Source organism: Salvelinus sp. IW2-2015, linkage group LG2 (genome assembly GCF_002910315.2).
Source record: "Salvelinus sp. IW2-2015 linkage group LG2, ASM291031v2, whole genome shotgun sequence".
In the NCBI taxonomy this organism is placed as follows: Eukaryota; Metazoa; Chordata; class Actinopteri; order Salmoniformes; family Salmonidae; genus Salvelinus; species Salvelinus sp. IW2-2015.
In genome coordinates this window covers 21,619,107-21,643,442 of record NC_036839.1, presented here as the reverse complement: position 1 = coordinate 21,643,442, position 24,336 = coordinate 21,619,107, and the positions used below count along the sequence as shown (strand labels likewise).

Here is a 24,336-nt window from a genome sequence, read left to right as displayed (position 1 = left end):
ACATGAACAAAAAGGTAACCATATTCATCCTGTACAACAAATATAAACTGATACAAGCATCTCATAAAAGATAAAAGTTGCAATTAAAAACACCATGGAGACCACCAGTCCGTAAGACAATACCGAGGTCTCCTACAGAGAAGAACGTAACTTTGGTGCGGAAAAGTGCAAATCAATCACCAGAACAACAGCAAAGAACTTGTGAAATGCCTGGAGAGAAACAGGTACAAAAAGTATCATATCATGCCACAGTAAAACGAGTCTCTATTATCAACACTAGACCTGAACAGAAAGACCCGCTCAGCAAGGAAGAAGCCAGTGCTCACAACGCCGCACATAAAACAAGCCGGCACTATAACGACGTTTTTGCAACTAGCACATGGGGACAAGAAGATCGTACATTTGTTGGAGAAATGTCCTCTTGGTCTGATGGATAGACAAAATATAGAACTGATGTGGCCATAATGACATTGTTATGTTCGGAGGAAAAAAGGGGAGGCTTGCAAGGCTGAAGAGAACCACCAGATCCAACTTGAGCACGGGCCCAGGGGTGGTCAGCAATCATGTTGTGGGGGACGATGTTTGCTTGACACGGAGGGACTAAGGTGCATTTCACAAAATAGATGGCATCATGAGGCGAGAGAAATTTATGTGGATATATTGAAGCTTAACATCTCAGAACATCATCAAGAAGTTAAAGCCTTGGTCACATGAATGGTGTACTTCCAAATGGCACAATGAACCCCAAGCATACTTCCAAAGTTGGGCAAAACTCGGCTCGAAAGGCAAACAAAAGTCAAGGCATTGAGGTGGCATCACAAAGCCCTGACCTCAATCCATATAGAACATTTGGTGGGCAGAAACTTGAAAAAGCGAGTTGCGAGCAAGGAGGCTCTGCCCACACCAGACTCAGTACACGACTCTGTCAGGAGGAATGAGCCAAAATTCACCCAACATATTGTGGGAAGCTTGTGGAAGGCTACCCGAAACATTTGACCCAAGTCAAACAATTTAAAGGCAATGCTACCAAATATGAATTGAGTGTATGTAAACTTCTGACCCACTGGGAATGTGATGAAAGAAATAAAAGCTGAACTAAATCATTCTCTCAACTATTATTCTGACATGTCACATTCTTAAAATAAAGTGGTGATCCTAATTGACCTAAGACAGGGAATTTTTACTAGGATTAAATGTCAGGAATTATGAAAAACTGAGTTTAAATGTATTTGGCTAAGGTGTATGCAAACTTCCGACTTCAAACTAGACACTCTAATAAACTTGTCCTCTTGCTCAGTTGTGCACCGGGGCCTCCCACTCATCTTTCTATTCTGGTTAGAGCCAGTTTGAGGCGGTTCTGTGAAGGGAGTAGTACACAGCGTTGTACGAGATCTTCAGTTTCTTGGCAATTTCTCGCATGGAATAACCTTAATTTCTCAGAACAAGAATAGACTGATGAGTTTCAGAAGAAAGTTCTTTGTTTCTGGCCATTTTGAGCCTGTAATCGAACCCACAAATGCTCAACTAGTCTAAAGAAGGCCACGTTTTATTGCTTCTTTAATCAGAACAACAGTTTTCAGCTGTGCTAACATAATTGCAAAAGGGTTTTCTAATGATCAATTAGCCTTTTAAAATMATKAACTTGGATTAGCTAACACAACATGCCATTGGAACACAGGAGTGATAGTTGCTGATAGTGGGCCTCTATACGCCTATGTAGATATTCCATAAAAAATCTGCCGTTTTCAGCTAACAATAGTCATTTACAACATMAACAATGTCTACACTGTATTTCTGATCAACTTGATGTTTAATGGACAAAAAATMTGCTTTTCTTTCAAAAACAAGGACATTTCTAAGTGACCCCAAACTTTTGAATGGTWGTGTATATTTCCACACTATGAAGTTGGATTGGTATTGTGAAATTGTGAAAATAATGTCAATGCCGTTTTAGTGAAATAATTGTTTGAAAAGACTGCCTGAAATTCAGCCAGCCTGTTTTGGTGGGATGGAGTTTTGGCCTGCCTGGCGTCCTCATAAGTTAATAGACCAATAACAAAGAAAACAAGTTCCAAACCAGCTAGTTTTCAATTTTCCTTCCCCACTCAGACCACTCCCAGACAAAAATTATTGCTTGAGAAATTGCTCTTTGCTAAAATGCTATTTTGGATTATTTTTGACCATTTTAATAAAAACATTTTTACCCAGATGTTAAAGGCTGCATTGGGCCTTTAATATCACCCTTCAAGATGAACTTTAAAAGTGAAGTTTAAGATGATCATCATTTGGTGAGTGGCAGTGGCACCCGCTTGCTGTTAGGTATCTCTTTGAAAATAATGCGTGTGAAACATTGTTGCATTTAAACTTTACATCACCGGTTACTTTGTGTGCTGAACATATAAAATATGTTTGCAATGGGAAGTAATAGCTGTACATTTCAATTTGGAAATGCTTAATGGTTGTGTTTTTGTTATTATCGCAAGGGGCCTACTGGATTGTTGTGAACGGGCTGTTTTTACAGTAGGCTATGCTGTGTGTGACTGCTCTCTTTCTATTGGCCGTGTCTATGTGATTTACAAAAATTGTTCTCTCCTCTCCAGATTACGGTCGCTTTCCATTCAGCACCACGAGCCTTTCACCTTTGATGTGTCACTGTTTTCATCGCTAGGCTGTTAGTGATAGTGATGGTGTTAGGCTACCTTAGGTTGTTTAAACTGTTGTTGTTGCTGTTGTTGCTCGTCGCATTACTCCATGCAGGGCATGTGCGTGACAGCCCAATGCGTGGCTCAGGCCTGTATGATTAATTCATTTTGTCATCAAAAAGCATTGCTACTCAAATCACATTTTAATTGTCACATGCTTCGTAAACAACAGATGTAGACTGACAGTGAAATGCTTATTTACGGGCTCTTCCCATGCAAATAAAGAATAATAAAAAATTATAATAATAGAAAAAAATGGTAACACAAGGAATAAATACAAAATGAGCAATGATAGCTTGGCAAAATACATGTGGTAACAGTACCGAGTTGAGGTGCAAGGGTACAAGGAAATGGAGGTACATATGTACAGTGCATTCGGAAAGTATTCAGAACCCATMACTTTTTCCACATTTTGTTTAAGTTCAGTCTTATTCTAAAATATATGATTTTTTTTTTACCTCATCAATCTACACACAATACCCCATAATGACAAAGCAAAATCAGTTTTTAGAAATTTTTGCAAATGTATTAAAACATAAAATGTAAATTTCACATTTACATAAGTATTCAGACCCTTTACTCAGTACTTTGTTGAAGCAACTTTGGCAGTGATTACAGCCTCGAGTCTTCTTGAGTGCAACGCTACAAGCTTGGCACACCTGTACTTGGGGAGTTTCTCCCATTCTTCTCTGTAGATCCTCTCAAGCTCTGTCAGGTTAGATGGGGAGAGTTGCTGCACAGCTATTTTCAGGTATCTCCAGAGATGATCAAATGGGTTCAAGTCCGGGCTCTGGCTGGGCCATTCAAGGACATTCAGAGACTTGTCCCGAAGCCACTCATGCGTTGTCTTGGCTGTGTGCTTAGGTCATTGTCCTGTTGGAAGGTGACACCTCGCCCCAGTATGAGGTCCCTGAGCGCTCTGGAGCAGGTTTCTTCCATAAGAATGATGGAACACTGTGTTCTGGGACTTCAATGCTGCCGAATTTCTTTGGTACCCTTCCCAGACCTTGCCTCGAAAACAAGTCTACTAACAATTTAATTCGACCTCTAATGCATGGTTTTTTCTCTGACATGCACGTTCAAACTGTGGACCTTATATAGACAGAGTGTTGCCTTTCCAAATCATGTCAAATCAATTTCAATTTACCCACAGGTGGACACCAATCAAGTTGTAAGAAACATCTTCAAAGGATGATCAATGGAAACAGGACGCAACTGAGCTCAATTGCGAGTCTCATAGCAAGGGTCTGAATAATACAATGTAAATAAGTCTGTTTTTTATTTTAATGTCTGAACTGTTTTCACTTCATTAGTGCGTTAGTTACTTATGTGGTAGATCATGAGGAAAAAAATAAGTTATATATGATCCATTTTAGAATAAACAAACAAAATGGAAAACGGTCAAGGGGTCTGTATACTTTCCAACACACTCTACAGTTGAGGATCGGGAGTATTACATGCACCTAAGCCAAATACATTTAAACTCAGATTTCACAATTCCTGACATTAAATCCTAAAAAAAATGCCTTCTTAGGTCATTGATCACCACTTATTTAAGAAGTGACTGTTAGAATAATAGTATAATTATTTTTTTCCGTTTTATTCATTCATCACATTCCTAGTGGTCAGAAAGTTACATTAACACTCAATTCATATTTGGTAGCATTGCCTTTAAATTGTATGACCTTGGGTCAAATGTTTCGGGTAGCCTTCCACAAGCTTCCCACAATAAGTTGGGTGAATTTGGCCCATTCCTCCTGACAGAGGACGTGAGTCAGGAACTGAGTCAGGTTTTTAGGCCTCCTTGCCGCACACGCCTTTTTAAGTTCTGTCCACAAATGTTCTATAGGATTGAGGCCAGAGCTTTTAATGGCCACTCCAATGCCCTGACTTGTTGTCCTTAAACCATTTTGCTACAACTTGGAAGTAGCTGGGTCATTGTCCATTTGGAAGACCCATTTGCGACCAAGCTTTAACTTCCCGACTGATGTCTGAGATGTGCTTCAATATATCCACATAATTTTCCTCCCTCATGATGCCATCTATTTTGTGAAAGTGCACCAGTCCCTCCATGCAGCAAAGCACCCCCACAACATGATGCTGCAATCCCCATGCTTCACGGTTGGGATGGTGTTCTTCAACTTGCAAGCCTCCCCCTTTTTCCTCCAAACATAACGATGGTCATTATGGCCAAACAGTTCTATTTTTGTTTCATCAGACCAGAGGACATTTCTCCAAAAAGTACGATCTTTGTCCCCATGTGCAGTTGCAAACCGTAGTCTGGCTGTTTTATGGCGGTTTTGGAGCACTGGCTTCTTTCTTGACCTGACCAATATCCTTTGGTCAGGTCAAGGGTGCTGATGTACCGGACCTTTCCCAATCGGTCGATGAGCTCGTCCACCCTTSGCATGGGATATGAGTCGAACAAGCTGATGTCGTTCACCCCCCGGAAAAATCGTTACAGAAGCGGAGGCTACCGTCCGGTTTGGGCACCAAAACGATGGGGCTGCACCATGCACTGTGGGACTCTTCCACGACCTCCATCCTCAGCATAGCCTCCACTTCCTGTTTCACGGCCTCCCTTCGGGCCTCCGGAATCCAATATGGCCTCTTTCGTACCGTTTCCCCGGGCCGGGTACGGATGTGGTGTTCAATGAGGGTCGTGTGGCCCGGCTTCTCGGAGAAGACCGCCGTTTACCGATCGACGAGCTCCCTGAGCTCTTGCTTCTGGGCCGGGTCCAGGTCCTCATTGCTCGGGACCTCCACTGGTACCGTTGGCGTCCTGGGTCCCGGCCATAACACGGCCAAGGCTGTCCTCTCGTGCCAGTTCTTCAATAGGTTCACGTGGTAAATCTGTTGGGGTTTCCGTCTCCCTGGTTGCCGTAATTGACAGGTCCCAGCTTCTCGATCACCTCGTATGGTCCATGCCATGTTGCCAGGAACGTACTTTCGGCCGTGGGGATCAAGACCAACACCCTGTCTCCCACCTGGAATTCTCGGGGCTGTGCTCCCCGATTGTAGACCTGGGCTTGGGCGCGTTGGGCCTTCTCCATGCGTTCCCTCACGACTGGCCATATGGCTGGCATCCGCTCCCGCATCGTCTTCACGTGCTCTACCACGCTGCGTAAGAGGGTCGGTTGGGCTTCCCACACCTCCTTGGCGAGGTCCAGTAGGCTGCGTGGCCTCCTCCCATAGAGGAGTTTGAACGGGGAAAACCCAGTGGAGGATTGGGGTACTTCTCGGATTGAGAACATTAGCTGGGGTAGTAGCTGGTCCCAGTTCTTCTCGTCCTGCTCGATGACCTTCCGCAGCATCTGATTGAGCGTTTTATTAAAGCGCTCAACGAGCCCATCCGTCTGCGGGTGAAAAACGGAGGTCCGGATCTGCTTGATCTGCAGGAGGGCACACAACTCTTTCATGAGGCTGGACATAAACTCCGTACCTTGGTCTGTCAGGATCTCGTTCGGGATGCCCACCCGGCTAGTGGTGGAACATCTCCCTGGCGTTTCCCTTGGACACCGTCGCCCGTAGGGGAATGGCCTCGGGATACCGCGTGGCACAGTCCACTATTACCAAGATGTATCTGTGTCCTCATGCAGTCTTTACCAGGGGTCCCACTATGTCCATGGCGATGCGTTCAAAGGGCACCTCGATTATTGGCAGGGGGACCAGAGGGTTTCGGAAGTGTGCTTTCGGGGCAGTGAGTTGACACTCCGGGCAGCTGCGACAYTAGCCTTCCACGGCCCTCCTRATCCCCGGCCAGTGGAACCGGGTGGCGATCCGTTCCCAGGTCTTCTCCATTCCCAGGTGCGCCCCCAACTTGTGGGTGTGGGCCAGCTGAAGAACGGATCCTACGTACTGTCGGGGCAGCAACAATACCTCTCGAAGTTCCCCTTGTTGGCGCGAAACCTGATACAAAAGGTTATTCTTAATTTGGAAATGGGGGTATCGCCAGTCACTCACCCCTGGAAGTAGCTGTCCATCCACCGCTARCACTTGGGCGGCGGCAGCTTTCAAATTCGGATCCTCCCACTGGGCCATCCCGAATTTTACCCTCAGTTGGCCCCCATGGGGGTCTCGACTGGCCCCTCGAAATCGAGGAGGGGGAGGCTGGGCTCCTCTTCCAGTGGTTCCCCAGGGGGTTCGGGTTCCGGCTCCCACTCCGACTCCGGACCCGTAGAGTCAGGTTGGTGTAGGACTCGTTTTACTGTGGATATAGATACTTTTGTACCTGTTTCCTCCAGCATCTTCACAAGGTTCTTGCTGTTGTTCTGGGATTGATTTGCACTTTTGTCACCAAAGTACGTTTGGTGACAAAAGACAGAACAAAAGACAGAACGTGTCTCCTTCCTGAGCGGTATTACGGCTGAGTGGTCCCATGGTTTTTATACTTGCGTACTATTGTTTGTACAGATGAACGTGGTACCTTCAGGCGTTTGGAAATTGCTCCCAAGGATGACCCAGACTTGTGGAGGTCTACAATTTTTTTATGTAAACTTCTGACCCACTGGAATTGTGATACAGTGAATTATAAGTGAAATAATCTGTCTGTAAACAATTGTTGGAAAAATGGCTTGTGTCATGCACAAAGTAGATGTCCTAACCGACTTGCCAAAACTATAGTTTGTTAACAAGAAATGTGTGGAGTGGTTGAAAAACGAGTTTTAATGACTCCAACCTAAGTGTATGTAAACTTCCGACTTCAACTGTAGGTAGGGGTAAAGTGACTAGGCAACAGAATAGATAATAGACAGTAGCAGCAGCATATGCATTAGAGCTAGATATAATGATGTGTGTTTTAACTGATGATGTTTCTGTTATTTGTCTTGATTTTTTAGTTGAAGTTTGACATAATACGATTTTTTCCCCCCAGGTCCAATAGACATGGTTCGCTACTGAGGCTGCATTCTCTGATTCCTTGATAGAGCACATAGAGAGAAGCTGTCACACCCTGACCTTAGAGAGCCTTTTTATTTCTCTATTTGGTTAGGTCAGGGTGTGATTTGGGTGGGCATTCTAGTTTTCTATTTCTTTGTTGGCCGGGTATGGTTCCCAATCAGAGGCAGCTGTCTATCGTTGTCTCTGATTGGGAATCATACTTAGGCAGCCTGTTTTTCCACCCTAGTTTGTGGGAAGTTGTTTTTGCACAGTAGCTGAGAGCCCTGCAGAACTTTACGTTCGTTTATATTGTTTTGTTGTTTTGTCGGTGTTTCATTGGTGTTTCATTATTAAATTATCATGAACACTTTCCACACTGCGCTTTGGTCTCACTCATTCAACGACGGACGTAACAGAATCTTGAAGCACTGTAGAGGAACACCTGCCCTACTGCTGGGAGACCTGGGTGTTTGACGCTAGTGGCAAGAGAAGACGAGATTAAAATTGAACAGAGGAGAAGACAAACACTATCCTTGCTGCTACTGTATATTCATGTCTCAGTGGGGGCCCGGCACCAGTTAATGAGTTAAGTGAATATTTAGGCCACTCCAAGCTGAGAGGCTGAGAGGAGAGGCTCTCTGGGAGGGCACACACACGCCCTTGGCCCTGGCATATACTGCTCATCTCGAGGGAGGGAGAGGGGGAGGGAGGGGGAGGGAAGGAAGTAAAGAGGGAGTGAGAAAGGGATTAGGGAGGGGGATAGGGAGGGAGTAGGGAGAAAGGGATAGAGGGATGTCTGTTTTATACCTCTCACTTATGTCATAATTACTCAATAACAGTTTGCCATTGTCATTATTGAAGAGCCACTTCTGATGATATCGTTAGAATCTCTGGTACACTACATGATCAAAGGTATGTGGACACCAGCTCAATGAACATCTCATTCCAAAACAATGGCATTAATATGTAGTTGGTCCCCCCTTTGATGATATAACAGCCTCCACTCTTCTGGGAAGGCTTTCCACGAGATGTCGGAACATTGCTGCGGGGACTTGCTTCCATTCATCCACAAGAGCATTAGTGAGGTCGGGCACTGATGTTGGGCGATTAGGCCTGGCTCGCAGTCGGCGTTCAAATTCATCCAAAAGGTGTTCGATGGAGTTGAGGTCAGGGCTCTGTGCAGGCCAGTCAAGTTCTTCCACACCAATCTTGACAAACCATTTCTGTATGAATCTCGCTTTGTGCATGGGGGCATTGTTATCCTGAAAAAGGAAAGGGTCTCCCCCAAACTGTTGCCACAAAGGTGGAAGCACAGAATTGTCTAGAATGTCATTGTATGCGGTAGCGTCAAGATTTCCCTTCACTGGAACAAAGAGCCTAACCCCAACCATGAAAAACAGCCCCAGACCATTATTTCTCCTCCCCAAACTTTACAGTTGGCACTATGCATTCGGGCAGGTAGCGTTCTCCTGGCATCTGCCAAACCCAGATTCTTCCGTTGACTGCCAGATGGTGAAGCGTGATTCATCACTCCAGAGTCCAATGGCGGCGAGCTTTAAAACATTCCAGCCGACGCTTGGCATTGCGCATGGTGATCTTAGGCTTTTGTGCGGATGCTCGGCCATGGAAATCCATTTCATGAAGCTCCCTACTAACAGTTATTGTACAGACATTGCTTCCAGAGGCAGTTCAGAACTTGGTTGTTGCAACCGGGGACAGATGATCATTACTCGCTACGCACTTCAACACTCCGCAGTCCCATTCTGTGAGCTTGTCTACCACTTCGCGGCTGAGCCGTTGTTGCTCCTAGACATTTCCACTTCACAATAACAGCACTTACAGTTGACCAGGGCAGCTCTAGCAGGGCAGAAATTTGACGAACTYACTTGTTGGAAAGGTGGCTGTCACAACTCCCGCCGAGGGTGGCTCCCCTGCCTGTTCATGCGGCGCACGGCGGTCGTCGTCACCGGCCTACTAGCCGCCACCGATCCCTTTTTCTCTTGTCTGTTGGTTTAGTCTTATTAGTTGCACCTGTTTCTTTTGTGTTTCTTGATTTCTGGTCTATGTAAGCCTGTTAGGCCCGCTGGGGTTTGTGCGGGATTATTTTGTGTTCACTGTCGGTGTTGGATGTATTTTCTCTCCGGATCGTTTTGCCCTGTGTGTTTGGGCGGGTCAGTGTTGCTGCGCCCTGTGTTTGGCGTAACTGTTTTTTTGACGGAGAGAATAAATCGTCTATTATTGAWCCCTCTGCTCTCTGCGCCTGACTCCTACCTTCCACACCTAGTAACTCGTGACAGTGGCATCCTATGACGGTGCCACGTTGAAAGTCACTGAGCTCTTCAGTAAGGCCTTTCTACTACAAATGTTTGTCTATGGAGATTGCATGGTGTACTCGATTTTATACACGTGTCAGCAACGGGTGTGGCTGAAATAGCCAAATCCACTAATTTGAAGGGGTGTCCACATACTTTTGTATATCTAGTGTATATTTATAAACAGTATACACCAGAGAGCGACAGCAGAGGAGGCAAACATCATTAGAAGGTGGTTTCCTATCCCCTGACACCACTGAGACCTGACGTTCTCACCAACCAATAACGTCCCTGTTGTATCTCCAGGGACTCACCTCCTATGAGCATGGTGCAGATGGAGAAGATCTTCTCAGAGTCAGTGTTGGCTGAGACGTTTCCGAAGCCCACGCTGGTCAGACTGCTCAGAGCGAAGTACAGCGATGTCACGTAGGAGCTCCTCACTGATGGACCCCCACCCAGCATCCCTCCACCCTGTCCCACACCGACCCCCACCCCACCAGCCAAGGCCCCTGCCCCAGTCCCTGTGACGTTCCACTGGCTGGAGTTCCACGAGTCCCGCCCCGCCAGCTCCGACCCAGACACATTCCATTGGCTGCTGTTGGCATGGAGGGAGTCGACTATTGCAGGGTGCAGCAAATCAGGAGCCAGAGTGGCCAGGGGAGATACGAAATAAGGGGTGCCCAGACGCTTTCCCAACTCGTGTAGCCAACCTGAGAGAGGGGTGAGGGGGAGGGAAGTGGGAGAGGGAGACAAAGAGAGGGAGAAGGAGAAGGAGGGAGGGAGAGAGATAGAGGGGGAGAGAGAGAAGGAGAGAAGGAGGGGGAGAAATACAAAAGGAAAGTTACATACAGATACCTAGCTGAATAACACATTGTGGACAGCCTGTCAGCGATCCACATAAACACACTCATGGGGGAAGAAGCTGTAACTTTAACCTTGTAGTTGAACTGGGCTGCCCAATGTACACAGTGCGCACGTACGCACGCACACGCACGCGCACGCACGCGCACGCGCGCGCACACACACACATACACACTGAAGCTGACCCAGTGTATAAACAAGGCCCACTAATGAATGTCTCTGGGTAGTCTCAGTGAACTGAATAAACCAATATCATTAGGAATGTTACACCTCAGTTGTTGCCTAATTAGCTTGTCATTATGCAAGCTAGCATTTCTAGGACATGTTGAGTATAATCTTTCTGATTTATGTGCCAGCATGTGTGTAGTGTGTGTACGTGTTGGTTAGGTGTGTGTGAGTGTGTGTCAGTATGCAGCGGTATGTGTGTGAATACATTTGTTTATCAATGTGTTTGTGCACCCGCAGTGCGCACTGGGGTGGGTCTTTTGAAAAGGATTGCTTATATGGCTGTGCGAACATAACAAATTATGTAAGAACTTGGCAGGACTTTCTCAGTCAGCTTTTCTGTCCATGCACAGCCAGATACAAATACTTTGCTGTCCGTGGTCCTGAACTAACTCTCTGACAACTCCTCTTCGCTTACCTTGTCCAAGGTTCTGAACATACCCTCTGTCTCTCAACTGCCTCCTACAGTCTCCCTGCCTTTGTACATTTAACATACGGCATCTGTCCTCCTTTGCTCTGACATGATGCTGTCCATGGTGCTGAACTCCAGGCCAGACCTCTATATAAGGCTGCTAGCAGGCTTACTCTCCTCTCTCTAAGAAACTGTATCAGAGCCAAAGCTTGATTGATTTGTGTTCTATCTGCAGGTGTATCCCAGGAGATTACATACTGTTATTCTGCACTCCACTCTAGCTCTGTCAGCCTGTCAGTCACCCAGCCCACGTCTTTGATAGACGTAGCAGGAGAATGCACAGACTGTTCTACTGAAGTTGTGAATCTTTGACGTGACACTCAAAAAATAACAACCTCTCTGAGAGTTCAGTCTTCACAGCATCCAAAACAACAGGTAGAGAGAGAACAAGGGGGATGTGAAAGAGTGAAAGGACAGGTGGAGAGAAAGGAGAATTCTAGATGAGGTGCTGACAGAGACAAAGTTAGAAACCACATACACGTGTGCATACACATCACACTGAGTCCCATATATTCCATTTGAATAAACTGCCTGAACGCTATCTAGTGTCCCCGAGAACTAAATAAAATGTGCCTTTCAAGATTCTAACATCAGCCTTTAGTCAAGTTCTCGCCAGAGACTCCCTCCCTCCCTCCCTCCCTCCCTCCCTCCCTCCCTAGATACTCTGTCTGCAATATAGGCTGCGTCCCAAATGGTGCCATATTCCCTATATAGTGCACTACTTTTGACCAGGGCCCATATGTCTCTGGTCAAAAGTAGTGCAATATATAAGGAATAGGGTGACATTTGGGACAAAGTCATACCCTAGTCAAGGACTCATTTGATGCTGCATTCATCTGCTTAGTAATTGCTCTTTTTGTCCTCTTAGACATTGTGAGGATCCAAGGTCTCTCACACACTCACATGGATTTCAAACACATATTCAACACAACAATGTTTACCTTCCAGCAATAGCTCTTCCCTTTTCCATTATACAACTCTAGAATACTATAATTGATGTGGCAGCCTCGCTCTAGCCCTTTCTTCTACCGCCCCCTCCTTCTCCCCGTCTCTCTTCTGCTCTCTATTGCCGGTGTATTGCCTAGCTCAGTGGACACTCCACTACAGGGCTCTGCAGTAGTCTGCTGGATAGCTGGCCATTTGTAAGGAAGGGCAGGGTGCAGGGAGCTGAAAATCATTTGTCAGGCAGTATTGTGGCTGTGGATGGGGAGAGGAGAAGGGTGCAGAGAGATATATTGTGGATATGCTAGCATGGAGAAGCAGGGTGCCTGTATGGAGAAGGGTARGGTAAGGAGGGATGGAGGGAGCAGCAAGGGAGCAGGGAACTGAGTATCAGACAGTATTGTGCATTGTGGCTGTGGTTGCATCGAGGAGAAGGGTGTATGCACGGAGCGGAGAACTGAGCATCAGCCCTGACTAAGAGCTGCTCCCATGGACTTGAATTATTGATATGTATGCAGACAAAAGGTTCTGCAGCCGTTCACAGTACAACCCTACAGTACCTGCAGACACACACAAACACACAAACACAAACGCACGCCTGTGGTATATCGGTTGATATGTCTTTGTTGCCGTTGTTGTTGTTGCTGTTGTTGTTGTGAGCTACTGCTGCTGTTGATGTGTTTGTCATGTTACTAGAGCCGGTCTATAAATACTGCTGATCTATAATAATAACAGATGAAAGAAAACAGGCTTATAAGATGTGAGGGTTTCTGTGTGTCTGTATAGGAAATTGAAAATATGCTATTACATTTGGTGCTTTCATGGAATGGTTTGGCAATGCTGATGGCTATGTAAGGCTCTTGAAAGACAATTCATGTTTGACAGTCTCCCACTTAAAGAAATATTTTTGTCTCAAAAAAATGTATCAATCTCATATCACTACAGTATAAAAACTGGTCCAACTCGCTTTTATACTGAGCTGGGACAAGCCAAACCTCTGCCTACCCAATCAACTGTAATCATCCTAATTAATTAAAGATCAGTCTGACCTCGCATTAGCATTTGAAGGGCACCCCTATCCCTCATTCTAAACCAACTAAATCTTACAGCTCCAGAATGGCTATGGTTACCACCAAAATCAACTCCCAAAACTTACCAACTTACCCGCCAATCAAGCTTTGAATAGTACAGGCTCAATCAACTTACAGAAAATTGCAACCGGTCAGGAATGGCTGTGGGTACCCTCAAAATCAAATCCTAAACTTCAGAATACAAACTGACCCACCATTTAAAGCCTTGAATAAGCACGAGCAACCAGGAAATGCCTGTAAAACCAATGACAGTCTCTGAAAAAGTTGGGTTCATGGCACTTGAGTCCTGGGGCTGGGCTAAAGATATGCAGCAGGCCTGGCTGGAACACCCTGGGGTACAGTGCCTTCGGAAAGTATTCAGACCCATTTACTTTTTCCACATTTTGTTACGTTACAGCCTTATTCTAAAATGGATTAAATGAAGAAAACAAGATCTGCAATCTACACACAATACAGCATAATGACAAAGCGAAAACAGGTTTCTAGAAATGTTTGCAAATGTATTAAAAGTAAAGAACAGAAATACCTTATTTACATGCGTATTCAGACCCTTTGCTATGAGATTCAAAATTGAGGTCAGGTGCATCCTGTTTCTATTGATCATCCTTGAGATGTTTCTACAACTTGATTGGAGTCCACCTGTGGTAAATGCAATTGATTGGACATGATTTGTAAATGGGACCCACCTGTCTATATAATGTCCCACAGTTGACAGTGCATGTCAGAGCAAAAATCAAGCCATGAGGTCGAAGGAATTGTCCGTAGAGCTCCGAGACAGGATTAAGTTGAGACACAGATCTGGAGAAGCGTACCAAAACATTTCTGCAGCATTGAAGGTCCCCAAGAACACAGTGGCCTCCATCATTCTTAAATGGAAGAAGTTTGGAACCACCAAGACTCTTCCTAGAGCTGGCCACCCGGCCAAACAGAGCAATCGGGGAGAAGGACGTGAGGGAAGTGACCAAGAACCCAATGGTCACTCGGACAGAGCTCTAGAGTTCCTCTGTGGAGATGGGAGAACCTTCCAGAAGGACAACCATCTCTGCAGCACTCCACCAATCAGGCCTTTATGGTAGACTGGCCAGACGTAAGCKACTCCTCAGTAAAAGGCACATGACAGCCCGCTTGGAGTTAGCCAAAATAAAGATTCTCAGACCATGAGAAACAAGATTCTCTGGTCTGATAAAACCAAGATTGGCCTGAATGCCAAGCGTCACGTCTGGAGGAAACCTGGCACCATCCCTACAGTGATGCATGGTGATGGCAGCATCATGCTGTGGGGATGTTTTTCAGTGGCAAGGACTGAGAGAATAGTCAGGATCGAGGCAAAGATGAACGGAGCAAAGTACACAGAGATCCTTTATGAAAACCTGCTCCAGAGRGCTCAGGACCTCAGACTGGGGCAAAGGTTCACCTTCCAACAGGACAATGACTCTAAGTAAACAGCCAAGACAACACATGAATGGCTTCAGGACAAGTCCCTGAATGTCCTTGAGTGGCCCAGCCAGAGCCCGGACTTGAACCCCATCTAACATCTCTGGAGAGGCCTGAGAATAGCTGTGCAGCAACGCTCCCCATCCAACCTGACAGAGCTTGAGAGGATCTGCGGAGAAGAATGGGAGAAACTCCCCAAATACAGGTGTGCCAAGCTTGTAACGTCATACCCAAGAAGATTCAAGGCTGTAATCGCTGCCAAAGATACTTCAACAAAGTGCTGAGTAAAGGGTCTGAATACTTATGTAAATGTGATATAAAAAAATTACAATAACATTTTTTTTTTTTTAAGTCGTATCCTGTTTTTTCTGTGCCATTATGGGGTAATGTGTGTAGATTGATGAGGGAAAAAAACAATGGAATACATTTTAGAATAAGGCTGTAACGTAACAAAATGTGGAAAAGTCAAGGGGTCTGAATACTTTCCGAATGCACTGTATATTTGTGCTTTGGTACTGGTCCAGGACATAAAGATACTGTCAGTATCCTTTCTGGGGATCAATGTCTCAGAGTAAGGGTGCTGCTCTAGGATCAGATCCCTCATCTTATTCATCATGATCTAAAATGAAAAACTGAACCTAGGTCAGCACTCCTACTCTGAGACACTATAAATATCGACTTCTGAGCCATGTAATATTAGGCTGTGGGTCAGACTATGGACAGGTCCAGACAGGTCCACAATGACTAATGTTAATGATGCTCTTTATTCCAGTGGCGGCTCCATAAAGTGTCTGACCACTAAGGTGTATTGATCAGTCAGTTACTGTGTCTCAGGCAGGGGTTGGAACCAAAATCATTTTCCTGGGGCCCCTAAGGCAGTAGGGCTGGCAGAGAGGACATGGTCTGGACCTGGCCAGTCGCCCACTGCCATATCTGCTACAGTTCATAAAGTCAAAACAGATTACAGTTCACTCTCTGACTAAGACAGAGTGTGTTTGTATTTGTGTGTGTGTGTGTGCGTGCATGCGTGGGTGTGTGTTCGTCATTCAAGGCGTGTGTCTTTTTCTGCCTACCAAGAGGATTTTAAGATGCAGTTTTCCATTTAGTGATGCATGTAGAATATCAACGAGGTTTCGCCTTATTAAAATCATCTATTGTATTTATCATCAATACCTTATAATGAGACTCATCCTCCATGACAGCATAACTGCTGTTTCTTGATCAAATCTTAGGCTAAAATTATTAGACACATCCTTTTGCAACAGCCAGACGCGTTAGAAGTCCTGAATTGAATTACATCATGATTAGAGTCATTGTACAGAAGGTCTAGTAGGACCCATGTATGTTATTTTATGAATTAATATCATATCATTAGATATATTATATAACTGGATGCCTGTGATGCTGCATCTTGGCTAAGGCTCCCTTGACAAAACAGATGACAATCTCAATGTGCAACYCAGACATCCAGGTGTACTGACCGATGTCCCAGGAGTTGGGGCTGTTTTCGATCTCTCTGCGTCCGATGAAGTACCAGATGCAGGCCATCCAGTGGGCCAGCAGGGCGAACATGGACATGAGCAGGGTGAGGACTACAGCACTGTACTGGGAGTAACGCTCCAGCTTCTGTAGCAGCCTCAGCAGACGCAGCAACCGCACTGTCTTCAGCAGGTGGACCCCAAAGTACTGTAGAAACACATAGATACACACACATATCTCGGTTCTGAAGGTAAAGTACTGTAGAAACACATAGATACAAGCACACATATCTCGGTTCTGAAGGTAAAGTACTGTAGAAACACATAGATACACGAACACAACATATCTCGTGGTGAGGGTACTGTAGAAACACATAGATACAGCACACATATCTCGGTTCTGAGGTAAAGTACTGTAGAAACACATAGATACAGGCACACATATCTCGGTTCTGAAGGTAAAGTACTGTAGAAACACATAGATACAGGCACACATATCTCGGTTCTGAAGGTAAAGTACTGTAGATACACATAGATACAGGCACACATATCTCGGTTCTGAAGGTAAAGTACTGGTAGAAACACATAGATACAGGCACACATATCTCGGTTCTGAAGGTAAAGTACTGTTGGATCTCTGTGGAAAAGATTGTTTGATGAAAAGTGACATCATAGGTGTCTGTTCTCCTGCAGCTGTATCCCGCAGAGCTACTTGGTTATAGTTCTCTACGGAACTGACTGGCCATACATAACTACATACATACAATCATTACTTTTCAATATCCACAGTCCCACACACACCCTGACACCCACTCACCACGCTGACGTTAAAGGCATAGAGCAGGTCAAAGGGCAAGGCAGCGATGAGGTCAACAAACAGCCAGGTGGTGACGTAGTGCACACATATGGAGCGGGCATCGTACACCACTGGCCCGACGTGCTCACAAAGGTCGTCCGGAGTTCAATGCAATATCTGCACAACGACAAGAATACATAGGATTTATTTACACTGAATTTCTTATTAACAAAGAATGAATGAATAGCTTTAGACAAATAGCACATTTTGATGCGTTCAATAACTGTATAAGTTCACTGCTATAGATATCGTGGCTTTATTGACTCACGTGGCTTTTATATTAAAAGGTGAATTAACAATTGAGTTGAAATGGTCCATAGGTGGTTTGTATAATTGAATGGCTGCAGATGGATAGAATGTTATCACGTAGGCTTTTATTGTGTTAAAAAAATTGAGAGAAATGGTGTATTGCATGTGGTTCATATATAATTTGACTAGAGATGTATCGTTAACACTGCAGTTAGTGAACTTTTATGATGCCCAACTGTCTGCTAAGGAGAGAGAGTGAGTGAGAGAGAGAGAGAGAGAGAGAGAGAGAGAGAGAGAGAGAGAGGAGAGAGAGAGAGAGAGAGAGAGGAGGCGGAGAGAGAGAGAGGACGAACAGAGTGAGACGATGAACAGAGTTTCCCACATGGGCCGGTAATAAAATGCTTAACAAATAAGTGTTCATTACCATTAACTTTAATTTAATAAGATGACTGTATGTATTCTCCCACAATGAATGTACTAAGTACCTGTAGGCAGTAGAATTAGTGTTGGATGAAATTAAGGCAAACGTTAACTCAATGAATGTCAAGGGGAGTCTGTGGAGGCTTGAGTACACACAGTGTGTTAATGTATTTGTGTAGAGGAAGGTACCCAGCCATAGGTAAATGCAGTCGACTGAGAGGCATAGAATGCCATAATCATAAAGTCTTTAAATAGGGATGAGCAGCTGCTGCACCTGCCTTAACATCTGCTAATCTGTGTATGCCACAAATAAACTTTGTTTCGATTTTTATTTGATTTCAAATAGTGTTGGAATAATGTTATAATGCTAGACTTATAAATGCAATTGAAAATGTTAGATATTATTAGAACATCAAAATAATGTTAGATTATTGTTACCATAATGTGAGAATAACTTTAAGCTCTATTCCTTGTCTCCTTACCTAGCATGAAGAGGATCTCCACTAGGATGTCACTCACACTGGGGGGGCTGCGGGGGGCAGAGCTCCCTTCGTCCCGCCCCCCCACCACAGTGAAACACACATTATAGGGCACCGTGACTGCCACATAGAAGGTAGCCAGCAGGATTAGCCAATCCCAGCCTGCCTTGAAGGTCCCGTAGTGGAGCAGGATGAATCGGGACTTCTGAATGGCTGCGACCTTGTACTCTGGGATGGGCGGCTTGTCCCCAAACATGTTCTGGAGGGGTGAGGAGGAGGATAAGCACGTCAAGAATTGGACTTACATACGGTACTAGTAACACATGGAGTTTTTCATGACAACATGACCTAAGCAGGAAAAACTCTAGGTTCTAGTTAGTTCTAGTTATAGGCAATTGAATAAAAAGGAGGAGTTCTCTCTTTTGAAAACGACTGCATGTCTAAATGAACAGAAATACGAATGCAAGGCTATTTTCACCAAAGTCAGAGAGAACCTGCTCAGCTCAGTCAGTCAGAACCTGCTCAGTCAACCTTCATCCCATTTGTACACTTCAGTAAACATTATTTATTGGTGTATTTCAGAAAACTCAGTTTAATCCTGGAATGAAAACTCAGCAACATGACTATCATTGTAAATCCTGTGAACTTGACCCTGGGTTTGGACTGAAGACACTTTACACTGTGGGTTGGATGGGCTTGGTCTGGAGCTACAAGGTTAATCTATTCGACATCTATGGGTTGTTCAGGATTGTCCTCAAAGCAAGCTTACTCAATGTCATTGCAGCACTCCTTGAGATGTGGTTGGACACTTTGCTGTCGAGGCAAGGTGTGTGCGTGTACAGATGTAGGATCTTAATTTGATCACTCTTTTGTTGATGAGAATTTTCCTGGACAGCAGAGAATGCATACTTGTAGTATACTCTTGGCTTAAAAAGGCTTCTAAAGTTTGTAATTTCCACTTGAAAATGTAAGACTTGATTTGCCCTAATGCAAAATGTATCAACCCCTACATTTTTTTTCATCAATTATAATCCACATAATAATTCACATTTCCTGTTGCTGCAGGATTATTTTCCTGCTGTAGCAACCTGGCTCAAATTAATATCCTACATCTGTATGTGTGTGTGTTTGTGTGTGTTGGTGTGTGTGTATGTGACACAGGGCAACTCACGTTGTTGAGTTTGATCTTGCTCTTGTCCTGTTTCTGCAGGTGTCCAGACAGGTGGTAGAGCACCGCCCGGCTGCGTCTGCGGTTGGTGTTGAAGCCTGGGGGACGGGTGACCTTGTGCACTTCCAGACCCGTTTCCTCATCTGGGGACAGAGAGAAGGTTGCGGAATTCATGAATCATTTAATGAATTATTTTGTATACATCTTTATATTATTTGACACATTTAACTGGTTAAACACTGAGCGGTTGTTTTGCCCCCCCCCCCCCAAATACAATTAATCATAAAATAGAAAATGATATATCATTTGAAAGCTACAGGCCTTTTTGGGGGGGAAATCGAACTCAAATCTTACTGCTGGAAATGTCATAAGAAGTTTGAAGTTTATTCACCTGTCTGTGTCTTATTTCCAAAAAACAAACTCTGTGACTTGAAAGTCCTGATTGTTAAGGTCATTTTAAGATGATAGGCTTGAAGATTCATTCAGCCATTTTGGCACAGTGACTCACTACCCAAACCAGACGCAACTGGTTTCAATTGGCCAAGAGACGTCATGTGATCTCCTACTGCTATCTAGTAGATGAACTGGGAATCAGACAGAGGATATATTTACATCAATGGATAGGTAGAGATGTCAGCTTTCTCCTCATATCATTCCTGTAAAATGAGAAGTGAAGGTATGGCACATTGCACAAGCTCTGCACTTTTAAAATGGCTGTGTTCCAATGGGAATTTGTGCATGTTTAGAGCGACACTATTACTGTAGGTAAAAGATCTGAGAATTATTATAATTATATATTTTGTTCAATTTTATTCCTTTTGGAACTGTAATTGGTGACATATTTTATCTCAAACCTTTCAAATCTCAAATTTTCCAACATGTGGACAATTGGGGGGACCCCTACCCCTCAAACAATTCTAAATAAAAACCTGTACATTTCAGTATTTTTTGCTGTATCTTAGGCTCTGTAGTAGTCACATTGTTTCTGATATCTTTATCTGAATCCCACAGTACTTCACTTTCTAAATAGTAAGCATGCGTGTGTAGGATTTATAGTTTTGAAACCATAATGTGTTTATATTATGTGTCATTTAGAAAATGAGTTTAACATTAAGATACATAAAAAGTTGCCTCAGCCATGTGAGTACAACAACAGACACATAAAGTAATGTGGGGATGTAGGGTTCATTAACCACAGATCTAGGATCAGATTACCTTATGCCCCCATCCTAACCATAGCCATTATGGGATGGAGGAATATCTGATCATGTATCAGTGGTTAGGGGCAACTTCAGTTCTTTGTGTGTGGAAAGAGAAAATGGACGGCATAATTTTAGGCTCCCGAGTGGCGCAGTAGTTTAAGGCACTGAATGTCAGTGCTAGAGGTGTCATTACAGACCCTGGTTCGATCCTGGGCTGTATCACAACCGGCCGTGATCGGGAGTCCCAAAGGGCGGCGCACAATTGGCCCAGCGTCGTCCGAGGATTGGCAGGGGTAGGCCGTCAATGTAAAATAAGAATTTGTTCTTAACTGACTTGCCTAGTTAAATAACAGGTCAAATTATTTTAGCAGTGTATTGTTTTAATGCACTTGCACCATAGCTCCATCTCCACCAAATAGATATCTTTTAAACTCTTCCAATGATTCAAATGATCCAAATCTCTTTCCAAATTATTTTCGCTATCCTGCTATTCATTTTCCCTCTGTCCATAACCCCATATTTTTTTGTTCGAAGGTATCCACACTTACAACGCAATTCACTTTAATTATATTCCTACAAATGAAATTCTTTGAAAGCATTTAATTGGATGCATCTCAAATGGCGCGTACCAAACACAGACACATTCTGAAATCCAAACGTAGGAAAGGAAACTGTTTCTATTCCCCCTTCCTCGAGCCAGGTGTATCTTGGCACCACTTTTAATGAGACACCTTTACAGTGTATAGGGCCAGAGGTGAGTCTACAAGGATGTAACTGAATGACTCATCAGTAAAGATGACAGAGAGTGGGGGATGGGGAACTGAGAGACAGAGAGACAGAGAGCGTTTTTTTTTACACTTCTGTCTGATTTGTTAAAGAGCAGACAACAATAGTGTGTAGGTGTGAAAACACTGCCAAGACTTTTGGGGGCCCTAAGTGAGATTTGGTGTTGGGCCCCCAACCACCTCACGGGCAAAACATTTTAGTAGCCCCCTTGTTGACGGCGGAGAGTAACATTTAATTTAAAGTTCATTTKCTGCAATTCTACACATTTTACCATGGGGTGTAGAGAKATTTTTGCAGTTTTAAAGCTAATTTCCTGCAATTCTACACATTTTACCATGGGGTGTAGAGATATTTTGTAGTTTTAAAGCTAATTTCCTGCAATTCTAAAATGTTGCTGAGACTTATGCCACGTTAATGATATGTGAGTGAGAGTGACTAACAAAATCAAGGTGGGCTCCCTGGAGGCCAGTGCCCCTGGGCACGTACTCTGCATGCCCAGTCGGTATTCGGCCATGATTACCACAAGTTTAGATAGCTGGCTAGACTAACGTACCATTGAGTGACTGTCAGTGACTGACATGACAAGAGAATAACCGCTGAAGCACAATAAAATTTCGAACTTGCACCTTTTCTATTCTACTATTCTAATTCTCAACAGTAAGTTGAGACCCCAACTGAGTTCCAAGCTGAAACCCCGACTTGCCAGAGGCCCTAAGCGACCGCTTATGTCGCTTATGTCTGCAGCCGGCCCTGAGGACACCTGTCCGGACACGAGGGTCCACACAAAATGTAATGTTCTCATTCCCTAGAGTAGTAGATAGGGAAGGTATGGAAATGTCAAAACTATTTTCAGAGTTTAACCAACCAGACAGAATAACCAAGTCTCACTCCCTCCCTCCCTCCAGTGTTACACACTCATTCTTATAACAGTGTAACACTTTTATGCTCTTTAAAGGTTACAGTCATTACATCTTCGTGAAAAATCACAGAACAAAAAACATGACCACCTCTCTCTCTTTCTCCATCCCTTTCTCTACCCCTCCCTCCATCCTCTCTCTCTATCCCTCCCTCCATCCCTCTCTCTATCCCTCCCTCCAACCCCCTCTCTATCCCTTCCTCCATCCATCCCTCCCTCTCTTATCTTAATCCCTCCCTCCATCCCTCTCTCTATCCCTCCCTCCATCCCTCTCTCTATCCCTCCCTCCATCCATCCTCTTCTCTATCCCTTCCTCTCTCTATCCATTCCTCCATCCCTCTCTTTATCCCTTCCTCATCCCTCTCTTTATCCATTCCTCCATCCTCTCTCTATCCCTTCCTCCATCCTCCTCTCTTCTATCCTCTCTTTCCCATTCTCCATCCCTTCCTCTCTTCCCCTTCCCTCCGTCCCTTCTCTCTATCGCTTCCTCCGTCCCTCTCCTCCCATCCCCCCCCTCCCTCCCTTTCCTCCGTCCCTTCCTCCTCTCTCCACTCCCTTCCTCCATCCCTCTCTCATCCCTTCCTCCGTTCCCTCTCTCTATCCCTTCCTCCGTCCCTCTCTCCATCCCTTCCTCCGTCCCTCTCTCCATCCCTCTCTCCATCCCTTCCTCCATCCCTCTCTCTATCCCTTCCTCCGTCCCTCTCTCCATGTAATATCCCTGTGTGGTGTCTGGGTCAAAACTGAAGCTGATTAAAGCAGAATAAAGCTGAGTCCTCTGTAGCCGAATAAGATATGCATTATAACAGTCACAGAGAGTGGCAGAGAGGGAGAATGTCAGATTTTCTCTCTTTCCCTGTCTCTGGCTCTCTCTTTGTTTCTCAATCTGTTTCTCTCTGACTCGCTCACTCTTTCCCTGCCTCTGTTTCGCTCTCTGTTTTTCTTTCTCTCGCTCTCTATCTCGTCTCTACTCCCTCCCAAGTTAACCCAAGTTAAGTCTATCTCTAACACAGGTTAATTCTGACTTTAACCCATGTTAACTCAGATTATAAACCAAGTTAATTCAGAGTCTAACCCAGTTTAAATCTGCCTCCACCCCAATTTTAACTCACCAGTCTCTAACCCAGGATAACTCAGCTTCTAACCCAGGGTAATTCACCAGTTTCTGGGCCTTGCTCTGGGTCCTGGTCTAACCCAGGGTAACTCACAAGTCAATAGGAATTGCTCTGGGTCCTGGTCGATCTGGGTCCTGGTCGTAACCCAGGTAACTCACAAGTCTCTAGGAATTGCTCTGGGTCCTGGTCTATCTGGGTCGCTGGTCTAACCCAGGGTAACTCACCAGTCTCTGGCCTTGCCTCTGGTCCTCGGTTTAACCCAGGGTAACTCACCAGTCTCTGGGCCTTGCTCTGGGTCCTGGTTTAACCCAGGGTAACTCACCAGTCTCTGGCCTTGCCCTGGGTCCTGGTTTAACCCAGGGTAAACTCACCAGTCTCTGGGCCTTGCTCTGGGTCCTGGTCTATCTGGGTCCTGGTTTAACCCAGGGTAACTCACCAGTCTCTGGGCCTGGCTCGGGTCCTGGTTTAACCCAGGGTAACTCACCAGTCTTTGGGTCTTGCTCTGGGTCCTGTCTATCTGGGTCCTGGTCTAACCCAGGGTAACTCACCAGTCTCTGGGCCTTGCTCTGGTCCTGGTCTATCTGGGTCCTGGTCTAACCCAGGGTAATTCACCAGTCTCTGGGCCTTGCTCTGGGTCCTGGTTTAACCCAGGGTAACTCACCAGTCTCTGGGCCTTGCTCTGGGTCCTGGTTTAACCCAGGGTAACTCACCAGTCTCTGGGCCTTGCTTTGGGTCCTGGTCTATCTGGGTCCT

At 44.9% G+C, this 24,336-nt stretch overlaps 1 protein-coding gene across 1 annotated transcript in view; it reads right to left on the bottom strand.

The window, feature by feature from the left end:
* LOC111976762 (voltage-gated delayed rectifier potassium channel KCNH8-like) overlaps window positions 1-24,336 on the bottom strand; it is a 211,247-nt gene that overhangs the window by 30,010 nt on the left and 156,901 nt on the right. Inside the window, 7 exon segments of the mRNA XM_024005873.3 lie at window positions 10,207-10,602; window positions 16,399-16,603; window positions 17,213-17,322; window positions 17,325-17,354; window positions 17,357-17,368; window positions 18,403-18,658; window positions 19,571-19,710. Coding sequence (XP_023861641.1) covers window positions 10,207-10,602; window positions 16,399-16,603; window positions 17,213-17,322; window positions 17,325-17,354; window positions 17,357-17,368; window positions 18,403-18,658; window positions 19,571-19,710 — 1,149 coding nt within the window.